A 25,254-nucleotide genomic window follows, 5' to 3' on the forward strand; every position below is an offset into this window, starting at 1 on the left:
AATGACGTCACGACGTCCATCGGACGCTCATTGGTTAGAATGAATTGTGGGTGGAGCTTCAGCACCTCTCTCGTACACAATACGTACTGTGTCTGGAAACCATCCAAACTGAAGAAAACGCTTTGCTTTTCGAGGAGGGATGAAAGTCGTACAAGCGTACGTCGCGGTCTTTTATTACTGGAGCGTAAAAGACGTACATGTGTACGTCCCAGTGCTGAAGGGGTTAACAACAAGGGCCCTTTGCATAAAAATGTGCAGGAAGAACTTCTATCTCTTCAAAATCCACAATAAAATTACAGAAGGTAATAAAAGGTAAGAAATTAAGTCCTATGCTATAAAAATAATTTATTTTACATAAATAATTTTGAATATTTTACAAATGCATTTCCATTATAATTTTAACCAAAAGTGTTTTCCCTCTTGTATAGGCAATGAACAACCAAACTCAACATCTAATTTGATATCAAGGATATTGCTAACTGACAACAGTGTTTCTTGTGCTTTTATGCACATTACTTCTGCAAGAAGGAACCTTCTGTCAGTTAACCAGTCCTCATGTTTTTTAACAGAGTTTTGAAGTTCTTTGCGCTGTTTCTTAATTTCTTCATACTCTACTAGGACCCACCCAGAAATTCCATCATTAGCTGGTGGTTGGTCATTTTGCATATTTCTTCTAGCAACATACTCTCTTACTATTTCTTCAAAAGCTTCTCTTATTTTTGTTCCAAAATGTTTTTGTTCCTTATATAAGTTAACAGCTTGTGACTGGAAGAGGCTTAATTTTGGTTTATATTCACATGCTATATCTTCATACAGTACTAGTCTCCAAATGGCCTGTAGCCCTTTCCAGTTGTTTTGGTAAAGGCTGCACATGATGACAATTTCAAGAAAATAATCAAGAGCAAGGTTTGGATGTACGAGTTCTTGTACTATCTGGTTTTTGAGAAAAGTCAGAGGATTCAAGGATATTAAATAAGGTAATAAATACTTTTGTAGGTGAAACACAATATGACATGAAGCATCTCTGATTACCGGGTCTTCATCTTGCAGTAAATCTAACACTGCAACAATTAGCTGCTCTTTGGGAGATATGCCTATACAACACTGACTAAGGAAGAGTGGAGGAAAAGCTATTGTAAGAGCTGTACTTGCTTCCGTACGATAGTCTTCTGTTGAAGTTGGGTTGGAATACTTGCATACAACTGAGGAAAATTCATTTATAACTTTGCACATAACTACTGAGTCAAATTGCTTTAAATTGCAGAGGTCCTTGATCACAAAGGCTATAACTGTCAATACTTTTGAAGCTATTTTTGCCCCAGAAAAGCCTTGAAGTAAAATTAATAAATTTTCCATACATTTTTCAGATGGATTTGTGTAATCCTGCTTTGTTTTTTTAGTATTACATATAAGATTCTCACTAAAACAGATTTAAGGATTTCAGAATCTTCCAGTTTCTGCCAAATTGTCATTTCAACCCTTTCCATCCACTTTTCACTTTTGCTGTTTTCAATAAAACCTTCCAAAAATGTCAGATAATATTCTTCCAGTGCTTGATTACACAGAATTATTTCTAACACACATTTTTCCTTTTCTTCCTCAGAGAGTTGTATTATCTTTAACTTTGTGGCAGTCAGCACAAACTGTGGAGCCCCTGGTTTACATACATTAGTAGGATCTAGATTAAAGTCTAAGTTCTGAACTTTCAAAGTCTCTAAAATTTTTAAGGCTGTATTGGCAATTATATAATATGCACTAGCAGATTTCAAAATCATTATGGCAAGTGAAATGACAGGTACTCTCACATTATCATCAGTTGCCAAGTTAGGATAGGTATCTAAAAATTCTATAATAGTAAGTAATTTACCATGTACTTCATTTGCAGACAACCTCTCGTGTGTTAATGAACTAATCATACGCTTAACCATCACAACAGCTTGTTCACTTGGCGTGAGAGCAACAAGGGAAAGTGCACTTAACCTCCGAACAGTGTGAATTTGAGACCCAAGTAAAAGAATTGTTACATTATAATATTTACTTAATCTTTCCTTTAGCTCTAGACTCTGCTGTAAGCCTGTGCCAGGAGAGAGTCTTGCAAGCAGACTTAGTACAGGTACCAGATTAGAATGATCTGCTAAGGATGGTGAAAATGTCTTGTTAGAATCTAAATTATTTTCCGGATCTTTTACACTTATATCTTGGCTTTTTTGTGACTTTCTGATATTTTCATTATTTTCTAGAAGCTGAAGGAGAAAGTCTGCGAGTGCACCATGTCTACCCAAGAACTCGGATGCAGTAAGGCTATTGAGCATAGATGAATCATCACGAACCTTTTTCTGTCCAACCATCCTTGGAACAACAGCTCCGTAAAGTTGCAAAGCAGCATTTCTGAAAAATAAATTTTATTAAAACTTCAGAACACTTCAGTTACAAAGAACACATAATGCTTGAAAGGTAAGAAGGGTATAATTATTGATGCAGAGTGTATGAGTTAGGCTGTTGGTTTGGTTTGTTACTTATAGGTTAAAAATATTTTTCCAATTATTCAAACTCTGATTTCTATTTGGGCCTAACCTTCCAATTAAGGGTGGACAAATGTGCTGAACAGATGCATACATTAGTCATGAATTGATAGGTTTAGTATTTTTTGTTTCTCTTTCCTGAAAGACAGGAGTTTCTCACTGCGCTGGTTTCCCTGATACAGTGCTACCTTTGGGGATAAGCTCCATTTTTGCAGCTACCTTTCACCTTATTCAGCACTTGACACATTCCCCCTCTATAAGCCCCCTTATTATGAGACCACCTTGACGAGGTGAGGGGGCTCTCGAACCCCAGGAATCTCTTCCCAGGTTTGAACCCAAGAGTCCCACATGACGTTACATATATATTTTCGAGTTAACTTCTGTGGACTTTTCCATTTTTGCCAAAATTTTTGAAAGGAAATAAATGAGAAAACATATCATGGCTTAATGTGGAGTTAAATCTGAAGCTAAATAGTGAGAACTGTGGTAGATTCATCATCTACTCGACAATGTTCGGACCTGTTTTTCAGGCGGAACTATTCTGTGGAGCTGGACCACAGATTCCGGGGGGGGGGCCTGGTTCTAGGAATAGGACTCTCAGCATTCTATCCAGTTTGCCCATAATGTGATTAGGATGGGGATAATTGTATTATCGTAATACTCTTAGTCCTAGAAAGCGGGTTCTGCTTACACTTGGGCCATACTAATCATGTTATGCCATCTCCTTTTGGGATAGGGTAGGGATGCGGACATTTGGGAGTCCTTTCTCACTTGTGCCATTGGCGGAAGATTTTACTTCGCGAAGGGCCAATGATATCTTTTCAAGACTTTTAAAATCTCATCTCAAATTTATTAATAATGAAATAAATGATTTGAGTACCCCTGGGCCCCATGATGGAAAAACTCCAGCACAGTTGATGACTATTGGCATGTCACTCCCGAATTTCCTTCGTAATGCCACAAGTAGTGAAAGTACATACTATAAATGATACAAAGGAACACCCTGTTCCAAGTAAAGCAGCAGAGCCAGAAAACCAAATAGAGTGCATAGATAAAAAAGAAACACAAAAATAAATTGGTAAACTCCAATATCGTAACAATGGAACCATATATGACAAACAATAATTCTGAATTAATTAGAGACAAATAATCCTCCCAACAATACAGAAAAATATAAAAATCATAATAGACAAGCAACATACATAAAACAAGGACCAAAAAGAAACAAAAATTACCGACTTAATCCCACATTGGTACATTTTGATGACCTCTTTGGACCAGATAATTGGTCAAGACTTTTAGTCCTCAAAGCTGACAACAAAATCTCAGCAGCGATACTAGAAAACAGATTACTTAACATATATCCAACACACGACATGGAATGCAGACATATCAAGGAAAATGAATGGCTTATCCAAGTAACCAATAAAAAGCAGTCCACTGCCTTTTTAAGTTTAACAGAAATAAATAATATAAAAGTAACAATTACAAGCCACGAAACATTGAATTATGTACAGGGTACAGTCATCCTACCCAATAGCGAGCAGGAGCTTCCTTCAAAACAACTACTGCTAGAATCCTTAAAACTGAGATATAACAATATCCACGATTTAGAAATATACTCAATTTCAAGTAGGAAAGACAAAAATAAAAATATCAACATTGCCAAAATAAAATTTACAGGCGAAGACTGTACACAGTGCTCAAGGTATGGACACACAAAAAATGCCGTAATAAGGCAATATGTGCAGTCTGTACATCAGATGACCATACCACTAATTGGAACTGTAATCAACCAAAATGTATTAATTGTGGACTAGCCCATCACTCAAAATCTAAGGAGTGCTCATTTTACCAATATAACACAGAACTTCAGTTGTTAATAAATAGGACAGGAATGTCAGTCATGGAAGCCAGACTTGAGCTAAAAGTGAGAGGAGTTAATAATCCATCCAAAACCCCCACCTTTTCAAATGTGACTAAAAATCAAGACATCAAGCAGCACAATAACAAACAATTTAATATAAACATAGAAACTAAATTTCATACCAATAATACTGAAACCCAAAATAAAAGTGATATTACAACAACCAATACCAGCACTAACATAGATGATTCAGTTATCCAAGGAAAAGAACTTCCAATGGAAGAGGAGTTAAATAATGATGATAATCGAACTGGCAAAAAGAAAAGAATACTGGAACAAACCCCACCTAAGGGAAAAAAAGTAAATGTTGAAAATTACAATCAATCCAAAGAAACTCCAACTACACCAGGAGAACATTTTAAAAAAGATATTAAACTAACCTCATCACAAGTGGAAATACACAATTACCCTCAATCTCAATCAAACAGCCAACATCTGGACAGTAAAGATCACTCTTTACAATTCCCATCAAATAATACTAATGAAAATCATACCATTAAACCAAACCAAAATATAACTATCACCCCCCAACCATCCACAAGACCCAAATATTCCATTAACAACAACAAAACAAATAACCTCTCACACCAACAGTTCTTATCACTACAGAAAAGGACCAATAGAATTACAAAACCAGAAATATTTAAAGCTAGACCAAATACTTCTGAACCAATAATCAACATTACCAAACATGCTTCATCTTGGGTTGTAATGAATGCTTTGTAAGTACATATAACCAACTAACTACCAAGAAAGAGGACACAGTACAAAATTGTATAGACAATGTTACTAAATTAAGGAGGTGCCCTTTAACATACCAACATGAGAACAAATTATGTTCAGAATCCTTAAAATACAAAAAGGAAATTATAAAATCAAAAATAGACTTACTAATATTCAATTATGAAAAACAAACAACTGCAGAGTCTAATAACCAACATACAAATACAACGATTAAAAAACCACAAATAAATTCAAATGCATATAAACTACGAGGCAAAGTAAAATCCGCAATCAATTTACAGAATTGAACACCAATTCCTCCCAATAATGGAAATAAAATCATTCAATGGAATATAAATGTTCTCTTAACCCGACTACGTCTGGGTGAATTATAAAGAATCATACAAGACCACAACCCAATGTGCATATGTCCACAACATATAGGAAGTAACCCTACAAATATCCAACACTATAAAACTGCCTGTTATTCACCAACTGACGGTGGAAAATTAGGCACAGCCATATACGTTCATAATAGCATTACATATGAACCTTTCAACATACCATCTATGCCATATCAAGTAATATCAATTAAACTGTATATGCCTGAGAAAACTAAAATCACTATTTTAGTGATTTTTCTGAACTTATTAGCAAAAGTATACAGGAACCCCTACTTATAGTAGATTTTAATGCACATAATCCATTATGGGATACTAATAACCCCACTGACACATCCTTAATCAACACAGAAAAAACTATAATGAAACACAACCTGTTTTGTCTCAATGAAAGTGAAGTTCCAACATATTTTTCAAATATACACCTAACCTTTTCTTCAATTGACATTTCATTATGTTCAAATGATGTAGCCGAGAAATTTGAATGGAACGTCCTAGACGATTCATACACAAGTGACCATTTCCCAATCATTCTGAACTACTTAAGTAATATAAAAATATTGCCACCTACAAGATATAATATTCAAAAAGCTAACTGGGATAAATATTTCCTATACACACGAAACATACCACCGTTCCCACGTAACGAAGATCACAATACTACATGTGAATCCTTCTCAAACTTCATAATAAATGCTGCAGATAAAAGTATTCCAAAAACCAAATCACATTCCACAAAATCCCCTGTCCCATGGTGGAACCCAACCTTAACAACCTTAAGTAAAATAAAACATATATTGGGTCGCAGTCTACTCAGACTCAAAACTCGCCTTAAATCACTCAGCAAAATGCCCTATAATATAAACATATTAAACAAAATAGTTATAACAAACATAACAATTAACCACATTAAACCACTATACGTATAACAAATATACAGCCAAATTTAGAAAAACGGTAACAGCTGAAAAATAGCATCATGGAAGGAATATGTCTCAAACATATCTTCAAATACATCCACGAGGGATATCTGGCAAAACATAAGGAAAATCAATGGAAAACATATAAGACCTCCAAGAAGTGCAATACATTTAAATGGAAAAATATACCATGATACTTATGAAATATCAAATATAATTGAAAAGCATTTTGAAAACATCAGTGCTTACTCTAGCCTAGATATACATTTTCAAAATATCAGAAAAAAAAGAAAATATAATACTCAATTTTGAAACTCTTGAAGACCTGGAATATAATTATATTTTTAACATGGATGAACTAGATAATGCCATCAAATCATGCCATCTGCACCAGGATATGATAAAATATCATTTGAAATGATAGAAAAAATTAGCTCCTATAGCTAAATCATATTTATTAAAATTTTATAATAGTATCTGGCTAAAACGTGTCTTTCCTGATAAATGGAAACATGGCATAATAATTCCAATAAATAAACCAGGAAAGGATACAAGTAATCCATCCAATTATAGACCGATATCCCTAACAAGATGCCTATGCAAAATCTTAGAAAAAATGGTTAATGCACGATTAACGTATGTAATAACCAAGGAATCCATTTTAACACCAACACAATCTGGTTCAATAGCTGGCAGATCAACCCTAGATCCCTTAACACATTTAGAAGATCATATCAAAAAAGGCTTTGAACAAAAGAAATTAACAGTAGCTATATTTTTTTTTATATAGAAAAAGCATACGATACACCATGGAAACATAACATCATGCAAAAAATCCACTCCAAGGGACTAAGAGGCCACATACCAATATTTATTAAGAACTTTTCAAGAGTAGAAAATTCCTACTCAAGTAACCAATAAACTGGAAGAAGGAATCCCTCAAGTAGTGTCTTGCGCTGTACATTGTTTGCTTTAGCAATCAATGACATTACTATAAATTTACCAAGTGGTGTAAAAAACAGTTTATATATTAACCCTCTTACGCCGAAGCGGTAAAAAAAAAATTGTCTCCATGTGCCGGAGGTGTTTCAGAGTGAGCGCGGAAGCGCAAAAAATATTTTTTTCAAAAAATCACAGCGTGCTTAGTTTTCAAGATTAAGAGTTCATTTTGGCTCCATTTTTTTGTCATTGGCTGAAGTTTTAGTATGCAACCATCAGAAAATGAAAAAAATTATCATTATCATATAAATAATGCGATATATGATAGCGCACAAACGAAATTTCATATATAATTGTATTCAAATCGCGCTGTGCGCAAAACGGTTAAAGGTAACAAGTTACTTTTTTTTCGTTGTAATGTACACTAAATTGCGATCATTTTGGTATATAACACATTGTAAAATGAAAAATCAAAAGCAACACAGAAAATATTATCACAAAATAATGCATGAATTCGTAACGCGCGGACGTAAACAAATATTTTATTTTTTTCAAAAAATTTCACCATAAATCTAAATATTGTCCTAGAGACTTCCAATTTCTTTCAAAATAAAGACAAATGATTGAATATTACTATACTGTAAGAGTATTAGCTTACAATTGCAGTTTTCGACCATATCTGACGAGTTAAAGTTGACCGAAATGTCGAATTTTTATATATATATTTTTTATATGCAATTAATTCGGAAATAAGAAAAGCTACAACCTTCAAATATTTTTCGTTTTATTCTACATGAAATTGCGCACATTTTCATATATAAAACTCTATGAAATGCCTAATATGAAACGGAGCAAATATTCCGAGAATGGTACGTACGCATTTCGGAGATTTGTGGCGGAGAATCCGCGCGCGGAGGGAAGGAAAGATTTTTTGTTAAATTCACCGTAAATCTAAATATTTTGCTAGAGACTTCGAATTTGTTTCAAGATGAAGATAAATGACTGAATATTACTAGACTAAGAGTTTTAGCTTACAATTGTGTTTTTCGACCATTCGGTAGAGTCAAAGTTGACCGAACGTGGTTTTTTTTTTCTATTATCGTGATTTATATGCAAATATTTCAAAAATGAGAGAAGCTACAACCTTCAATTATATTTTGTTGTATTCTACATAAAATTGCACACATTTTCATATATAAAACTTTATGTAACGGCTAATTTAAAATGGTGCAAACATCACCACAATCGCACGTATGATTTTTTCGGAAGAGTTACCGCGCGGACGTAAAGAAAATTTTTTTTTTCATAAATTCACCATAAATCGAAATATTGTGCTAGAGACATCCAATTTGTTGCAAAATGAAGGTAAATGCTTGAATATTACTAGAATATAAGCGTTTTAGTTTACAATTGCGTTTTTCGACCATTTCAGTAGAGTCAAAGTTGACCGAAGGTTGAAATTTTGGCAATTATCGTTATTTATATGAAAATATCTTCAAAACTGATAAAGCAACAACCATGGGTGTTTTTAGTTGTATTGTGCATGAAATTGCGCGCATTCCATATATAACTTTATATAATGGCTAATTTTAAAATGGTGCAAACATTACCACAATCGCATGTATGATTTTTTTCGGAAGAGTTACCGCGCGGACGTAAGGAAAAAGTTTTTTCATAAATTCACCATAAATCGAAATATTGTGCTAGAGACTTCCAATTAGTTGCAAAATGAAGGTAAATGATTGAATATTACTAAAATATAAGAGTTTTAGCTTACAATTGCATTTTTTGACCATTTGGGTAGGGTCAAAGTTGACTGAAGGTTGAAATTTTGGCAATTATCGTTAATTATATGAAAATATCTCAAAACTGATAAAAGCTACAATCATGAGTATTTTATTGTTGTATTCTTCATAAAAATGCGCACATTTTCATATACTATAATACTTCATGTAACGGCTAATTTACAATGGTACAAAAATTATGTCAAAGTGACGAAATAATTTCCGAGATGTGTCACAGATACTTTTTAGTGCGGTAAGAAAGAAATTTGCGCTTGCGCGCCTGCGTAACAATTGTAAGCAGAACAACACCTTGATCCGTAAACTCCCAGCATCCCCCAAGGCGCGTGATTCAAAAGTTTTAGGCTGGTAGGCCTATAAGTATTTTTCCGCGAATTCTAAAAAAACTTTTATAAGTCGACGTAAAATACGTCCAGTCGGCACACGGGAGACAAAAAATGTTGACGTAAAATACGTCCAGTCAGCGTGAGAGGGTTAATAAACATTACCTTAATATAATTTATCCAGCCCTAAATCCCCAAAAACTGCACCAAAATTTACCACATTGGCAACCCTGTTACCTCCTATTCTGTCCGCCAGTTGGCAACGCTGTCATTGACAGTTACCAAACCTTCCCTCAAAATCAGTTTTTAACGAGCGCCCATGTTGTTTACATCACGGCCGCTCTTTATAAATTTCCTTAAACCTTTTTGTGCCTTTAAAGCTTTCATTATTTGTTAAATGAGACTTTATGTGAATTACCACTCACGCATTACATCACGAAATAGTGAATTAACTTTGATTTCTGTTGTGGTACTTATCTTAAATTACGAACTTTTGCGCGACCCGGAACTACTGACCTGTCCAATTCTACAATGGATTGCCAAGATAATACGATGCTTCCTTCTGCCAGCAACATCAGGAACTGCCTGCCTTGTGGGACAAGGATGAGTAGCAGGGAGTATGAACACCATGACATTTGTAGCTCTTGTCGTGGACAGGTTTGTGACTTGACTTCTCGTTGCGACTTATGTAAGCCCTGGTCTGACGAGGATATGACTGCTTATATGAAACGCCAAACAATCTTGCAGCGTAAAAGATCGGTTAAGGAGAAAAAGAAATCGATAGCTAGAACTGTATCTAACAATTTCTTTGACTTGGGTGCTCATGGTTCTGGCTCTTCGGTTTCGGTATCGTACGATTCAGATTCCGAATTAATTGATGCTTTGTCCCCGGTACAACCGGTAATTAGTGAAGTCATTTCTGTTGTAGATTCAAAGATTTTGGGGATGGAAACTACCTGGAAAAAGAATTTCAAGAAATTACACCTTAGTTTAGATAGAGATATTTCAGCTAAGTTTAACAAGCTGTCAGAAAATTTTCAAGAAGCCTTTACTAGAATGTCTAACACTTTTAGATTCATTTTCAGCTTCTCGTCAGGTACCTGTCGACAGCACCATGGGTAACGGTGCGACAGATACCCCGCCTTGTGAACCCCGTCGTGGCGTAGGCCTAGGGGGGATCTGGTCCAGGCAGGTGCCTGACAAATCTTTACCCAACATGTCCCCTGTTAGTCCCGTAACAGTGCCAAAGGGCGCTTATTTAGGAGAAAGGGGGAGGGATATTAGTGTTAGGCCTAAGATAGCTAGTCATCAGGATCTTACTTCAGGGGAAGTTTCTCAGTTAGGATCTGACGATGATGAAGATGATGATGACGCAGATTCGTGTGATATTGATGTTTCCTCGAACGGATGTCATGATGTAGAATTCAAGAAACTTTATTTAATTTTGAGTTTTCTACCTAAGGCGAGGCCTAAAGAGCAGAAGCAGCCTCCGCCTCATTGTATTACAGAAGGGATTTTTCTTGACGGTCCTTCCCGGTCACAGGAATTTTTACGTGTTTTCCCTTTGCTCAGAGGTTTGCGAGAGTGAGGGCGGACGGACGTTGCCGCTAAACTTTCGAAGGTGATCGGGGAAGGGAAGAGGAAGCTTTCTGCTTCTCTTCTATACGACACCGGAGAGGAGTTTATCAGGTGGCAGATGATTCTTCATTCTCTCAACCCCACCCCCCAAAGCCAAATCCTGATTTTGTCAGACTTTCGGGTCAACATGACAATTTGTCGAAAATTGCATTTTTCCTAACTATACAAACCTGAGGTCCTTTAACAATAGGAAGTAGCTAGCGGCAGCTGGAACGGTCGTAAGCTTCGACAAGGGGAGAACGGTAGTTAACTGGCTTGTCCGACGCTGGGAGGTCAAACAAATCACTTTTGCTTTTGGCCCATGCAAAATACGCAGAGTGAGGGGTGTGCATGAGGGACTATATTGTAAAGGACCTCAGGTTTGTATAGTTTAGGAAAAATGCAATTTTCGACAAATTGTCATTTGTTCCGATACGTAATACAAACCATCAGTCCTTTAACAATAGGAAGACTCACTTCTTGGTGGGAGGAATCTGAGTCTTTAGATGAACAGACTGGTGTTCGTCCATCCCTGGAATGCCTCCCTGGTCGTAAGAGCGAGGGAGGGATCCAAGCCTCTGTCCGATTGATCGGGGTGTGCACCGCAGGATCAATGGTCAGACTCTGGGCCGAGTAACTAAGAGAGAGGCAAGCGTATCTCTTCGTACCAGCATTGTAAGAACTTTTTCCTGTACATGAGCAAATATAAAGTCATGGGTTTGTCTCATGTAGGCATCCACTTCCTCCCCCTTGTAGGAGAAAGAAGTGGATATACACTCCTATCCCTAGTTAAAGGATAGGATGGAGCTCGGTCGAGTAGTTTACCTGCATCTGACTCCCTTCCAGCGTGGTAACGGGACCGTATCCCTCTGCCCACAGGTAGAAGGAGGTAGAGAAAGATGGTGAAGAGAAGCCAGTCACTCTCATTCGCACATTCATTCTCCCAGTCATACCAGGAATCGATGCTGTTCTGCCTGCTCGGGTGCTGGGTAAGCTTACACAACGTGTTGAGCAGCCACCACAGGTCCCAAGGAAAAAGTATCCAAGGACTTTTGGGCAATATCCCGAAGGTAGAAGGACGTGAAGGTGGTCTGGTTGGCCCAGACACCTGCCTTCAGGACCTGCGCCACGGAGAAGTTCTTACGGAACGCTAAGGAGGGTCCGACCTCTGACTTCGTGGGCTCTTGGTCGGAGCGTACGGATGTCGTCGCTACCATCAGCCTCGTACGCTCTCCTGATCACCTCACGTAGCCAGAAAGAAAGCGTGTTCTTGGAAACTTTCTTTCTTGGTAACCCCAGTGCTAACGAAGAGGCGTCGACACTCAGGCCTGAGGTGTCGAGTTCTCTTCAGATAGCGGCCGTAGCGCCCTCACAGGACAAAGCAGCATCTCATCCGCATCGTTATTGGTGAAGTCCAGAAGGGAGGGGATCGTGAAAGACTCGAACCTGTCGTCAGGGATCGACGGATTCTGAGTCCCTGCTACGAAGTTCGGGACGAAATCGAGCGTCACAGATCCCCAGCCTCTGGTGTGTTTAACATCATAAGAAAGACCATGTAGTTCCCCTACTCTCTTTGCAGATGCCAGGGCCAGCAAGAAGAGGGTCTTGAGGGTCAGATCCCTGTCTGACGACTCTCGGAGTGGCTCGAAGGGTCCTCGAGTCAAACTCCTAAAGACGAGAGTCACATCCCTCCCTGGGTGGGCAAGACCTTTCGAAGCTCCTCATTAGCAAGGAGATCTCGAACGAGTTCGAGATGTCCAGTCCCCTCAGTTTTAGGACGAGAGCCAGGGCGGCTCTATATCCTTTAACTGTGGGTACTGAGAGGAGCTTCTCTCGGCGAAGAAACACGAGGAAATCCGCTACCTGCTGAAGAGTGGCTCTGAGAGGAGACAGACCCTGTCTACGACACAACCACAGCAGACGGCGGCCACTTCCCCTGGTACACAGCTGCGAGGACTGTCGGACGTGTTCCAGCCAATCTCTGTTTGCTGCGCTACGAGAAAAGCCTCTCGTTCGCAAGGATATGGTGGATAACAAGGCCAGGCCGTGAAGTTGAAGGGACTGGACTGCTTGGTGGTACCGTTCTACGTGTGGCTGGGCTAGAAGGTTGTGCAATTGGGTAGCTCTCTCGGTGCGTCCGCAGAAGAGCCAGCAGGTCCGGATACCAAACGGCTTGAGGCCGTTTGGGAGCCACCAGGATCATTCTGAGATTGGGAGTGACCAGCGCTCGACTGATCACTTTCCGAATCAGACAGAAGGGAGGAAAGGCGTAGGCGAAGAGGTTGTCCCAGGGGTGTTGGAGAGTGTCCTCTGCAGCTGCCCATGGGTCCGGCACGGCTGAAAAAGAAAACTGAAGTTTTCTGTTGTGCCGGGTGGCGAACAGGTCTACGACCGGTCGCCCCCACAGGTTGAAGAGCCTTTCCCGCCACGTCTTGGTGTAGAGACCATTCGGTCCCTATCACCTGATCCCGACGGCTGAGCTTGTCCGCTACTACATTCCTCTTGCCTGGAATGTAGCGTGCTGACAGCTCTATCGAGTAGCCGTGGCCCACTCGTGCACCTGCACCGTCAACTGATGCAGCGGAAGAGACACTAGTCCCCCCCCTGCTTGTTGACATATGCCACTACTGTGGTGTTGTCGGCCACATCAACACCACTGAGTGTCCACCAAGCGGTCCTGAAATTCTCGGAGAGCGTTGAACGCCGCCTTGAGTTCCAGGACATTGATGTGAAGGTGCTTTTCGTGATGGTCCCACACACCTGCAGTCAGCAACTCCTCCAGGTGTGCGCCCCATCCCTCGGTCGATGCGTCTGAGAACAGAAGCATCTCCGGGGAGGGGGGAGTGCGTATTGGCACTCCTCTTAAGAGGTTCTTGTCGTCGAGCCACCAGGCTAGGTCCTGCCTCACCTTGTCCGTCCGAGAGCCACGGGAAAGTAAGGAGGATCCTTGGCCTGAGACCAACTCTCCCATTAGCCTCCACTGGAGAGACCGCAGGTGAAGACGCCCGTGAGGACTAACTTCTCGAGTGACGATAGATGGCCGATCACGACTTGCCATTGCTGGCTGCCTGTTCCTGCCGGAGGACAGGAACCGGCCGGCTGCCTCCCTGAATTTGCTGATACGCAAGTCTGCGGGAAAGACCTGCCCTGCTACCGTGTCTATCAGCATACCCAGGTACTTCATCTTCTGCTTGGGTTTGAGATCGGACTTCTCGTAGTTTATCACGATCCCCAGATCGCGACAAAACTTGAGGAGTCGATCTGTCCTGCAGCCACTGCGAGCGGGAGCTCGCCAGGACTAGCCAATCGTCGAGATACCTCAGAAGACGTATCCGTGCGAATGGGCCCAAGCTGACACCAGAGTGAACACTCGCGTGAACACCTGTGGGGCGGTTGAGAGACCGAAACAAAGTGCCCTGAATTGGTACACCGTCCCGTCGAAGATGAAGCGGAGGTACTTTCTGGAGGACTGATGAATGGGTATTTGAAAATACGCGGTCCTTCAAAGTCCACTGAAAGCATGAAATCGTTCCCCATGAATCGAGTCGAGCACCGAGCGTAGACCGACTCCATCCTGTGAAACCGCGTCGTAGGCGAACGAAAGCTGGGTTCAGGGGAGGAAGAGGTCTATCACCGGACGCCAGGCCCCCGATGCCTTCTCCACTGCGCCCAACCACCCCGGATGCCTTTCTCCACTAAGAAGAGGCGGCTGTAAAAGCCCGGTGACTGGTCCTCCACGATTTTCTACAGCTCGTTTCGCCAGCATGGTCTTGATCTCCTGTCGAAGAGCGTTGTCCTTTGATGATCCCCGGACATAGGTTTGTAGGTGGACCGGTTTGGTTTGGAGATGAGGGGGGGCCGAGACTCGAAGGGTAGTAGATATCCCTCCCGAAGGACGTCTACTATCCAGTTTCTCGGCGCCGTAGCGCTGCCAAGTTGCCCAATGCCTCGCCAGGCACCCCCCACTTCCGGCAGCAGGTGAGGGGGAACGCCGTCCCTAGCGTTTCCCTCCTCGTTTCGACTTCTTCCCAACCACCTCCTCGGGGAAAGGAGGGCTGGGAGGAGATGGCTGGTTACGGCCTCCTTTAGCAGACGTCGAAACAGCAGGAGTCTTCACAGGGCGGGGTTTGGACGGTGAACCGTCTTCGCCGCCGTGGAAGCGCTAGCTAAGGCTCTTTGGCTTAGCCGCAGTCGCTCGAGATTGCCAGTAACCTTCGAGACTGCCTGGTGAACTAAGCGGTCACTGTCATCAGTGCGCCGCCTTTCCACCGCAGCGTCCACCCATCCATCTTCCGGGAAAGAGAGCTGGGGAACTCCTAATTGGTCCATTGCGAAGGCCTAGTGCCGCCTCAACCGCCCGGCTCCCTTTTGTCACTCGGTAAGGACTGCGTCCCTACGTCGAAGAACCAAGTTGGCCCACCCCAGGTTAGCAGTCTGATCGGGCCGAGGTAATGAGATCGCTCTTCCTCCAGAAAGAAGCGTCGTCTTCGAGAGCAGAACTCCCAGAGCCGGCCGCTACTTTGGATATTGTGAGGGACACAAATCCAGCCAAGAGACTGCCTGGAATGCTGCCATAGCGGTAGATTCCAGGGCAAGTGCCTCCTGCTGCGAGAACCAGAGGTTCTCCGACAGGAGCTGCTGCAGGCGGGACACACCTGGAGTCAGCCTCGCTAACTCCGGTTAACCTGTTTCGGCAGTATCGGGTCTTCCGAAGGCACGTAAAATCGCCTCTGACGCTATAGAGGAGGAGGAAGCAGCTTAGAAGACTGTCCGGATTTCAGCGAATCCTCCCGTCCTGAGACGAGATTCTCAACTTGATCCAGGACTGAGTCTGCAAGCTCTGATCGCGGTAACCCCACCATCATTTTGGGTTCCCTCTTAGGACCCCAAAATGACTCGAGCCGGGACGTGGGCTCTGCCGGTGGTAGCGGCGATCCTAAGTCAATTATGCTGAAACGAATCAGCTTAATGACCTTTGCAAAGTTCCTCTGTATCTCGGGAGTGACTGCGTCTGGTGGAGTAGACCGTCCAGTCCCTCCAGCAAGAACAGAATCCCGTGATACTCCTCCTTCAGAAGGAGGAACAGCGGCAGACCCCTGATGGTCACCTCCAACTACTTGCGCGTATGTTCTGGTCGGTCCTAGAACCGTGCCTGAGCCATACGGCGTCATAGCGGGATCGCGAGCGGCGCACCTCTCGTGATCACTCCTCGGTACCTCGCTCCTCCCGGTGTAGCCCGAGGAGGTTGAAGGTACGGGAGAGGCAGACCTGACGCTCCCCTCGCTCGCTGGCAGGACCAGCGTGCATGGAGGGCTGCTGCTGATCGTCAACCCGCGGTGGCGATCGAGCAGCAGACCTAGCCTTGCCGCTCGCCTGGGGCGAGTGGCTCGGCTGAGAACGTTGACGCTGATCTCTAGCGTCAGGCGAGCTGTTGCTGGTTACCGTCTCCGCCCGGTCCCTATGGGAGCGGCGGTCAGGTGACCTGCTAGGCTCTCTGTCGCGGCGAGACCGCCAGCGTCCTCTCGGCGCGTCGAGCCGCTGGTACCAGCCGTGGCTGGTAACCGACCCGGCCGCGGGGACCCCTTCCTCGCCTCAACCCTGGCTGGTCAGCGACCTCACGTCAACCCGAGCAGCCAGTTTGGTCGCTGCGAGAGCGTCCACTGGCCTGGCGAGAGTCGTGTGCACGACTCTCGGCAGTCTTCTGCTCCGCGCCGCGGTCTTGACGGCGAGCGAGCTCGGGTGTCAAAACTTTGGCTGGACGGTCTCCCGTGGAAGAGCGTCCACTCGGTACTTCTCGCGAACGAGAAGCGGCCGAGACGGAACCTGATTTAGCGGCAGGACCGCTAACCCCAGGTGAGGACGTACCAGCCGAGGCCGGTACACCTCTGGTCCCCGTCGTCGTCTTCTTTGCAAGAAGAGACGGGTCCCGTTCCCGAAGGAACAGGAGGACCAGCAGAAGAGCTCCCCGAATCGCTGAGCGAGACGCCCTTAGAAGATCCCGAAGGAAGTGAGACTTCTAGAGAGGACGACGTTCCTTCTTCTTCTTCGCTGGTTAGCCTTAGAAGTCGAAGGGGAAGAAGGAGGCAGTCAGACACGACGAAGAAGACGACGAAGACGACGACGACACCTTCCTCTTCTTCTTCGCCAGGCTCCGCAGGCACAGAGTCAGGTCTTCCATCCAGGAGGGAGCCGGGGCAGTTGCCGAAGCAACAGGGCCCCGACTGCACCTGTCCGGAAGAACCTGAGACTGTAGCAGCACCACCAACAGCAGGAGCGACAGGAACAGGTCCAGGAACAGCAGGAACAGCAGGAACAGCAGGTACAGCATCTGAAAAAGGAAGGAGCAGCAGGGAGGGCAGCAACAGGTACGGCAGGCACGGCAGGAACCAAAGGAGAGCCCAGGCGTCCTGTCGGCAGCTACCGTCATTCTCGGCACTGGGCGGCAGGCTAGGGGGGTTAACTCTTAGGCAGCGGAAGTCCGGGGTCTGGGCAAACACACAAAAAAAAAAACCCAGGTGGCGGTGGCACCGTCCTCTTTGGTACAGCAGTAATAGGTTTGTGCACCGCAGCCGTAGGCGTCACCGTCATTACATGCGGCGTGTACACCAGGTGCGGCGGCATGTCATATGCTGGTGTTGATATTGTGGTAGTAGTAGTGGTTACCGTACCATGAGTGACCACTGCCGACACCGCCAACCGCTGAATCAACCCCTGAATACTTGGCACTCCCTGCAGTCCCAGCGACTCCCACACCTGTCCAAGGTCGTCCTTCGCTGGTGGCACATCTGCGGAAGCAACAGTCGGGTTAGTAAGAGGGATTTCCTCGCGCCTGGGGGGAGAAGACCCCCACCCAGAGCGGACGGAAGACCCCGAATACAACTGGACGTCCGGGTAGCGGGCGCCCTCCTCCACACTCGACGGATCGAGAGAGGAGAAGGACTCCGCTACCCCCCCGCAGGGGAAGGCGCGAAACGTGGGGGCTGACCGGGAGGCAGGAAAGAAGACGAAGTGTCAGTTACCAAAGGAGTCACTGGAGAGCTTTCCGATGACTTCTTTGGAGGCCTAAGTCTCTTCCTGCCCTCGTACAGAACCCACTGCGCCTCGGACCAATTCATACAAGTTATACATGGCTCGTTGCAGGAGCATTCTCGCCCCCGGCAACGAGTACAAACCTCATGTGGATCCACGTCCACGAATGATCTAAATCCGCCGCATCTACGCCCCTCCAGCCCGGGACACACACTACGGGCGACTGGGGGGGCGCGGCGAAATCTCCATTTCTTGATCACTCATATTGCAAATGAATAAAGAAATGTATAAGTACTTACAATCATACACACTCAATTAAACCAGAAAAGAGGGCTGATACTCAAAGCAAACGACAAAAGCGGGCAGAGCGATGACGAACACGTCCTATCTCCACACGGCCGAAAGCAAAAGTGGTTTGTTTACCTCCCAGTTGGGCGGCGCGCGACGATCGGACAAGCAGTTAACTACCGTTCTCCCCTTGTTCGAAGCTTACGACCGTTCCAGCTGCCGCTAGCTACTTCCTATTGTTAAAGGACCGATGGTTTGTATTACGTATGGAACAACCTTGCTTTCTATGGCTTCGGTCTCTGTCTCAATTGAAGATTTTATTGCCATGGAGTCTGTTATGAGCTCCTTACAAGAAGCTCAATCCTTCAATATGTGGGTCCTCGGAGGGCTTTTAATGTATATAAAGGACTCTGGGTTTGTTCCTCCTGATGCTCCTCTTTTTGAGAAATTCTGCTCTTCCATTTCAATCACTTCTGTACATCAGAACGAGCTTGCTGCTTCAATGCAGGCCTTTCTTGTTTCTCTAAGGCTTAACCTGTATTTGTCGCAGTTACCCTCCTCTGTATCGGAGATTCAGAGAACCCGCCTGTTGTCCTCTTCTCCTTTTGGCGAATTCCTTTTCGATATGTCTGTGCTTTCTGAGGTTTTGAAGGAACATCAAGGTGATGCCTCTTCCCAAGCTCACTGGGCCTTATCAAGAGCTTTTTCCTCTGGTCTTCCTCCCGTTCCTTCAAGGAGTAAGCGTAAGTTTAAGGCCAGATCTGTACCTTCTGCTCCAGCCCAACAACCTCCTTCTGGCTTGTTTTTCCAGAGTACATCTCAGGCTTTTGGTGCCTCTACTTCATCCTCTGGTGCTCACCCTTTGAAACGTGGGAGGGGTTCTTGGCGTGGCTCCAAGGGCAGAGAAAGAGCTCAACCTCCAGGAGGACCTTCTTCTTCTTCTTCCTTGTTTCTGCGTAAGAATTTTCAGAAGTAGGAGTCATCACCTCGCCTGGAGACCGCAGTTATGAGCCGATTCGCTGCTGGCGACGTTGGGTTGTGTTGATACACCCCCAAGGTTTGCTTAGCTTTGAATCGCCCAGACAGTCCAGACACTCATCCTTCAGGGAAAGAATAGTGCTTGATAGTCTTCAGGGTGCAGCCTTGCTGTCCTCGATTCGTCTGACCTTGGTCACCTTGGGGTCGGATCGACCGGCACTGAACTTATATGGCACTGTATTACTCTTTGTCCCTGTGCTGACCGCAGTCTTTTTGGCGGCATTATGTAGGAGACCTTGAGTTGTTTAGGTAGCTTAGGACCTTGGGTTGAGTTTTAACTTTTAACTGCCTAATGGATATAGATTTTCTTTGATTGTTTTTATGTCCTATTCTGTCCGAAGGGGAAATTGTCACTCAGATTCCCGAATCCTTTATTTTCAATGTAGTTAATCGGGCTGGATAAATTATATTAAGGTAATGTTTATTAATATGGAATTTTTATTCTAAAATGACAATTTGTCGAAAATTGCATTTTTCCTAACTATACAAACCTGAGGTCCTTTAACAATAGGAAGTAGCTAGCGGCAGCTGGAACGGTCGTAAGCTTCGAACAAGGGGAGAACGGTAGTTAACTGCTTGTCCGACAGTCGCGCGGCGCGCGACTGGGAGGTAAACAAATCACTTTTGCTTTTGGCCCATGCAAAAAAATGCAGTGAGGGGTGGCATGAGGTGGGACTATATGTAAAGGACCTCAGGTTTGTATAGTTAGGAAAAATGCAATTTTCGACAAATTGTCATTTGTTCCGATACATAATACAAACCATCGGTCCTTTAACAATAGGAAGACTCACTTCTTGGTGAGAGGAATCTGAGTCTTTTGATGAACAGACTGGTGTTCGTCCATCCCTGGAATGCCTCCCTGGTCGTAAGAGCGAGGGAGGGATCCAAGCCTCTGTCCGATTGATCGGGGTGTGCACCGCAGGATCAATGGTCAGACCTCTGGGCCGAGTACTAAGAGAGAGGCAAGCGTATCTTCTTCGTACCAGCAAGCAAGAACTTGTTTCCTGTTTTGCAAGAGGCAACATAAAGTATGGTTGTCTCAAGCTGGCATCCACTTCCTCCCCCTTGTTGGAGGAAGTGGTGGATATACGCTCCTATCCCTAGTGAAAGGGATAAGATGGGGCTCTGTTGAGCAGCTCACCTGCATCTTGTCCTTATCCAGCAGGGTGACGACCGTGTCCCTCTTAAAAACCACAAGGTAGAGGGGCAAGAAAAAGAATGGATGGGAAGAGGAGTCCAGTCACAAACTCTCATTCCACTCATTCCATTCTTATGGTCACACCCCAAAGGACTCGATGCTGTTCAGCCTGCGAGGGTCTGGGTTTCGCTACACAACGTGTTGAGCAGCACCACGGTCCCAAGGAAAAGATCCAAGGACCTGTGGGCAATATCCCGAAGGTAGAAGGGAAGGGCATGTGGTCTGGTTGGACCAGACCCCACCCCTGCCTTCAGTACCTGCGCCACGGAGAAGTTCTTGCGGACAAGGCAGCATCTCCTTCGCATCGAAGGCGGTGAAGTCCATTAGGGAGGGGATTGTGAACGACTCGAACCAATCGTCAGGGACCGAAGGGTTCTGAGTCTTCGCTACGAAGTTTCGGTACGAAATCGAGCGTCACGGATCCCCATCCCCTGGATGCTTGACTTCGCAGAGAAGTCATGCAGTTCCTCACAGGAAAGAAGGAAATAGTCGCATGACCTATCCCTCTTCTCTACTTCGGTGATGTTCAGTACCCATACTGGTCTGTCCGTTTTGCCACGAAGTCTCTCGCATCCTCCTATCCCCATGCAGCGAAGTTCTCGGTAGTGGATAGGACACCGACCGACTCCATGGTGGGTGTCGATGGTATGGGTACTGTGACAAGCTATTAAAACGAAGTAATGATTGCTTTGTAACAACCGAACACTAAGTCAACAGCGTAGTTCGTAACTGACTCGGGCGCTCTGACAGCTGCCGACTGACTGCGTTCGGTAGGAGGCAAGTTTGTCCAAGCATCCGAGTAAGTCACGTGACTTCGCCTTTAAAGGGTTATGCCGAGAGAACCACCAAACAAATAATGTATGTCACCAATGCTCGGACAGCGAGGTGATTGATTCTCTTAAGGCATGTGCCCCAACAGGCGAAAGTCAATTGCCTTCTAGAGACCGAGGTCCCTGAAGGCAAACATCTCATAGTTGTTGAATCTCAGCTAAGGAGAAACAACACTATGTACCGTTGAAGACGAAGGTAGATAATGAATGCAACCTACGTCTTCACAGACGAATCGAGAGAAGGATTCTCAGATTCATAACCTGTGCTTACAAATGACTGAAAACGCTAACCACTATTTCATTGCTGTCCGGTGAGAAGTCGTAGTTGCAATGAAAGCGGGGCGTTCTTCAGTAATGAAAACACAGGGAAAGCCGCCTGAAGAACTGCTTCTCATGGGGCTGAACATTTGGAAGTAGAGCTGTCAGGTTGGAGAGTAGGCGATGTCTTCTGACACATCTTGTAATTCGGGTTGAACAATGAACAATTGTACACCTACGAATACAAGATATTTTGAAGACAAACTCAGATGTCTGCAAAATCATTCGCATTATCGCAGTGCGATGCAGCGCGGGAGAACTTGTACAGACTTCTGTTACCGTGCGGTAAACAGAAAGATGAAAGAGTCCAAGAGATATCTCTGCTGAAAATTCTCGCAATGTCGAAGGCGATGGAATCTAGCGTCACAGCAGTAGATGTCCTTCATTATTGCGAGAATCCCCGTTAATCAGAGACCTAAGTCCATGATTGTTGGGCAGAGATACGGTTCGGTAGTCAATCAAAGCAGGGAAGAGAGAGACATGACTGACCGTGCATCTCGGAGGCCCAGCTGATACTGAGCTGCTATCAGGCAGTTCAATACGCAGTAGTTGAGCCTGAGCTCTCGCTGACTCGTCATCCTGAGTTGCCAGGTAATCCATTATTCCACGAAGGAATGCGTTCGGCTAGAACCACCGAGCATAAAAGATATGCTCGAGCAATTATATTTAGGCGAAACGAATTTCGGTAAATATAGAAAAGTTGAAATGGTGTTGTCGTGACAAAACCATAAGTATATAAAATGAAAACTGAAAACTCTGGGAGGTTGCAGGCACCCCGAGTTGCAGTTCATTAGAATACTTCTCGTCTAAGTCGCAATCCGTAGATTAACTAGGATATGCACCTACCCCTCGGACAATTCAACTGCTTAGCAGAATCATGTCGCGAGGTTAATATACGTAGTATATTTGTAGGATTCTGAACAACGATCTCCATCCTAAATTCTTTCCTTCAAGAAACAAAATAAGGATTGGAGATCGACCACCTTTCGATCTCTATCAAAGAGAGTGAAGGAGAAGTCTTCCTCGAAGGAAAGCTTCAATGGTGAACAGAATACTAAGACGATAGTTCAAGCCAAACTGGATATTCCCGTCCGTTCTTCTCTATTCCAGGTTGGTCGCCTACTGTGAGATAGTCTTCTTTCAGCAGCAGTCTTCTTCCCAATGCTAGAAATTCCAGGAACTCGAGCATAGGCGAGGTTCCCGATTATCGTGTAACATATCGGGGATTCTCGTCTCGCTCACTTTGGACCGTGATCTCGCCTAAGTGTTTGGAGATCGTAAAAAACTCGAACACTTTGAATGCGCTAGAAATTCCGTAGAATTCTAAGCAGTCTGCGAAACCCCCACCGAATTCGTCAAACGATATCGGCTGGTGGTCCTCTCGATTCCCGTAGAAATCGAGAATGGGGCAGGATCCCTCCTCAATGACCGGGCTTACGTCAGGTAGGACCCGAAGGTCCCCCTGGTAGCGCAGTCCCCAACGTGGGATCCTACAGAGAAATCTCTGTAGGATCCCTCCCCTTTCCCTCGTAGCCGTAAGGAGAGAGGGAATGGGGGAGGAATTGGATACTCGCTCGCCTTCCCAGTGGAACTAGCAGTTGGAGAAGAGTAGGAGCAGCCATTGCCTTGCGGCGATGGCCTCTCAGAGTCAGGGAAAACGTATCGTCAGGAGAAAACGTTTTCCCGAGGAGGGTTACGAACTCTCACTGTAGGTAAGGGTCTGCCGCCACTGTGAACGTCGTCTGGGTGGGGCTGATCGACACCTGACAGGGAGAGCCGATACCGTCCTCGCGACTCATTCCAGTCCTCGTCGAGGTCGAAACCTCTCAGGAGGACCAAAGGAGTTTTTAAATACGGTGTCCGAAGACACATAGAAACGCCGCTGTCGCAGTAGAGGAGGTGGAAGTAGCTTGATCGACCGGCCAGAACTGAGAGAGCCTTCTTGTCCGGAGACGAGAGACTCTGGTTCAAGACAGAATCGGCAAGCTCCGATCGCGGCAGACCCACCGTCGGTTTGGGTTCCCTCTCGGGCCCCAAAACGACTCGAGCAGAGACGTGGGCTCTGCTGGTGGGAGCGGCAATCCTTCCCCGAGGTCGTTGCGCTGACGAATCAGCGCCATAACCATCGCAAAGTTCCTCTATGGATCGGAAGTCATAGCATCTTGCAGAGTATGACCGTCAAGCCCCTCGAACAAGAGCATTCCGAGAACCTCCCCCTTAAGGAGGAGGAACTGCGATAGACCCCTCTCAGATTCCTCCTGCCACTTGCGCGTACGTCCTGGTCGGTCCGAAGATCGTACCTGGTACTTACGGCGTCGTGACGGGATCGTGCGGGGTATGCCCCTTACGATCACCCCGCTGTGCCTCGCTCTTCCTGGTGCAAACCGAGGAAGTTGCAGGCACGGGAGAGGAAGACATGGCGCTCCTCTTTCGCTCGCTGGCAGAACCAGCGGGCTTGGAGGGCTGCAGGCGATCGCCACTTTGCAGGCCTAGTCGAGCCGTTTCCCAGGGAAACGGCTGGACCGAGAACAGCGGCCCCGATCTCGTGTGCAGAGGAGCTGCTGCTGGTCCCCCTATCCGCCCGGTCCCTGTGGGAGCGGCGGTCAGGTGACCTGCTAGGCTCGCTGTCGCGGTGAGACTGGATGAGCGTCCTCACGGCGCGTCGAGCCGCCGGTACCAGCCGCTCGGCTGGCACCAGCTGCTCGGCTGGCACCGACGGCCGCGGAGACCCCTTCCTCGCCTCAGCGCGTGGCCGGTCGGAGACCGTCACGTCAGCCCGAGCAGCCGGCTGGTCGCTGCGAGAGCGTCCGCTGGCCTGGCGAGAGTCGTCTGCACGACTCTCGCCAGTCTTCTGCTCCGCGCTTCGGTCTTGATGGCGAGCGAGCTCGGGCGTCAAGACTTTGGCTGGACGGTCTCCCGCGGGAGACTGTCCACTCGGTACTTCTCGCGAACGAGAGGCTGAGGCGGATCCTGGTTTAGCGGCAGAACCGCTAGAACCAGGCGAGGAAGTGCCAGCCGAAGCTGGTACTCCTCTGGTCCCCGTCTTCTTCTCCTTGGTAGAAGAAGAGACGGGCCCTGTTCCCGAGGGAGCAGGAGGACCAGCAGAAGAGCTCCCCGAATCGCCGGAGCGAGACGGGCCCTTAAAAGGTCCCGAAGGAGCCTTCTTAGGGGGAAAAACCCGGGTTACCAGCTGCAAGAGCGGCCGCTGGCCTGGCGAGAGTCACCTGAGCGGCTCTCACCAGCCTTCTGCTCCGTGCCGCGTCTTGGCGCCGAGCGAACTCTGGCGCCGAAACTTGGCTGCACGGTCTCCCGAGGGAGAACGTACACTCGGGATCTCTCGCGAACGAGAGACCGAGCCGGAACCTGGCGTAGCGGCATC

The 25,254-nt window shown here is 45.6% G+C and overlaps 1 protein-coding gene across 1 annotated transcript in view; it reads right to left on the bottom strand.

The window, feature by feature from the left end:
• Positions 1-332: 332 nt before the first annotated feature.
• The window catches only part of LOC135199453 (tRNA (32-2'-O)-methyltransferase regulator THADA-like), a 355,981-nt gene continuing 331,059 nt past the window's right edge, over positions 333-25,254 (bottom strand). The window contains 2 exon segments of the mRNA XM_064227516.1: positions 333-1,382; positions 1,385-2,388. Of these exon segments, the coding sequence (XP_064083586.1) occupies positions 391-1,382; positions 1,385-2,388 (1,996 nt within the window). The 3' untranslated portion in view covers positions 333-390.

This window comes from Macrobrachium nipponense, chromosome 25 (assembly GCF_015104395.2).
Source record: "Macrobrachium nipponense isolate FS-2020 chromosome 25, ASM1510439v2, whole genome shotgun sequence".
Classification (NCBI taxonomy): Eukaryota; Metazoa; Arthropoda; class Malacostraca; order Decapoda; family Palaemonidae; genus Macrobrachium; species Macrobrachium nipponense.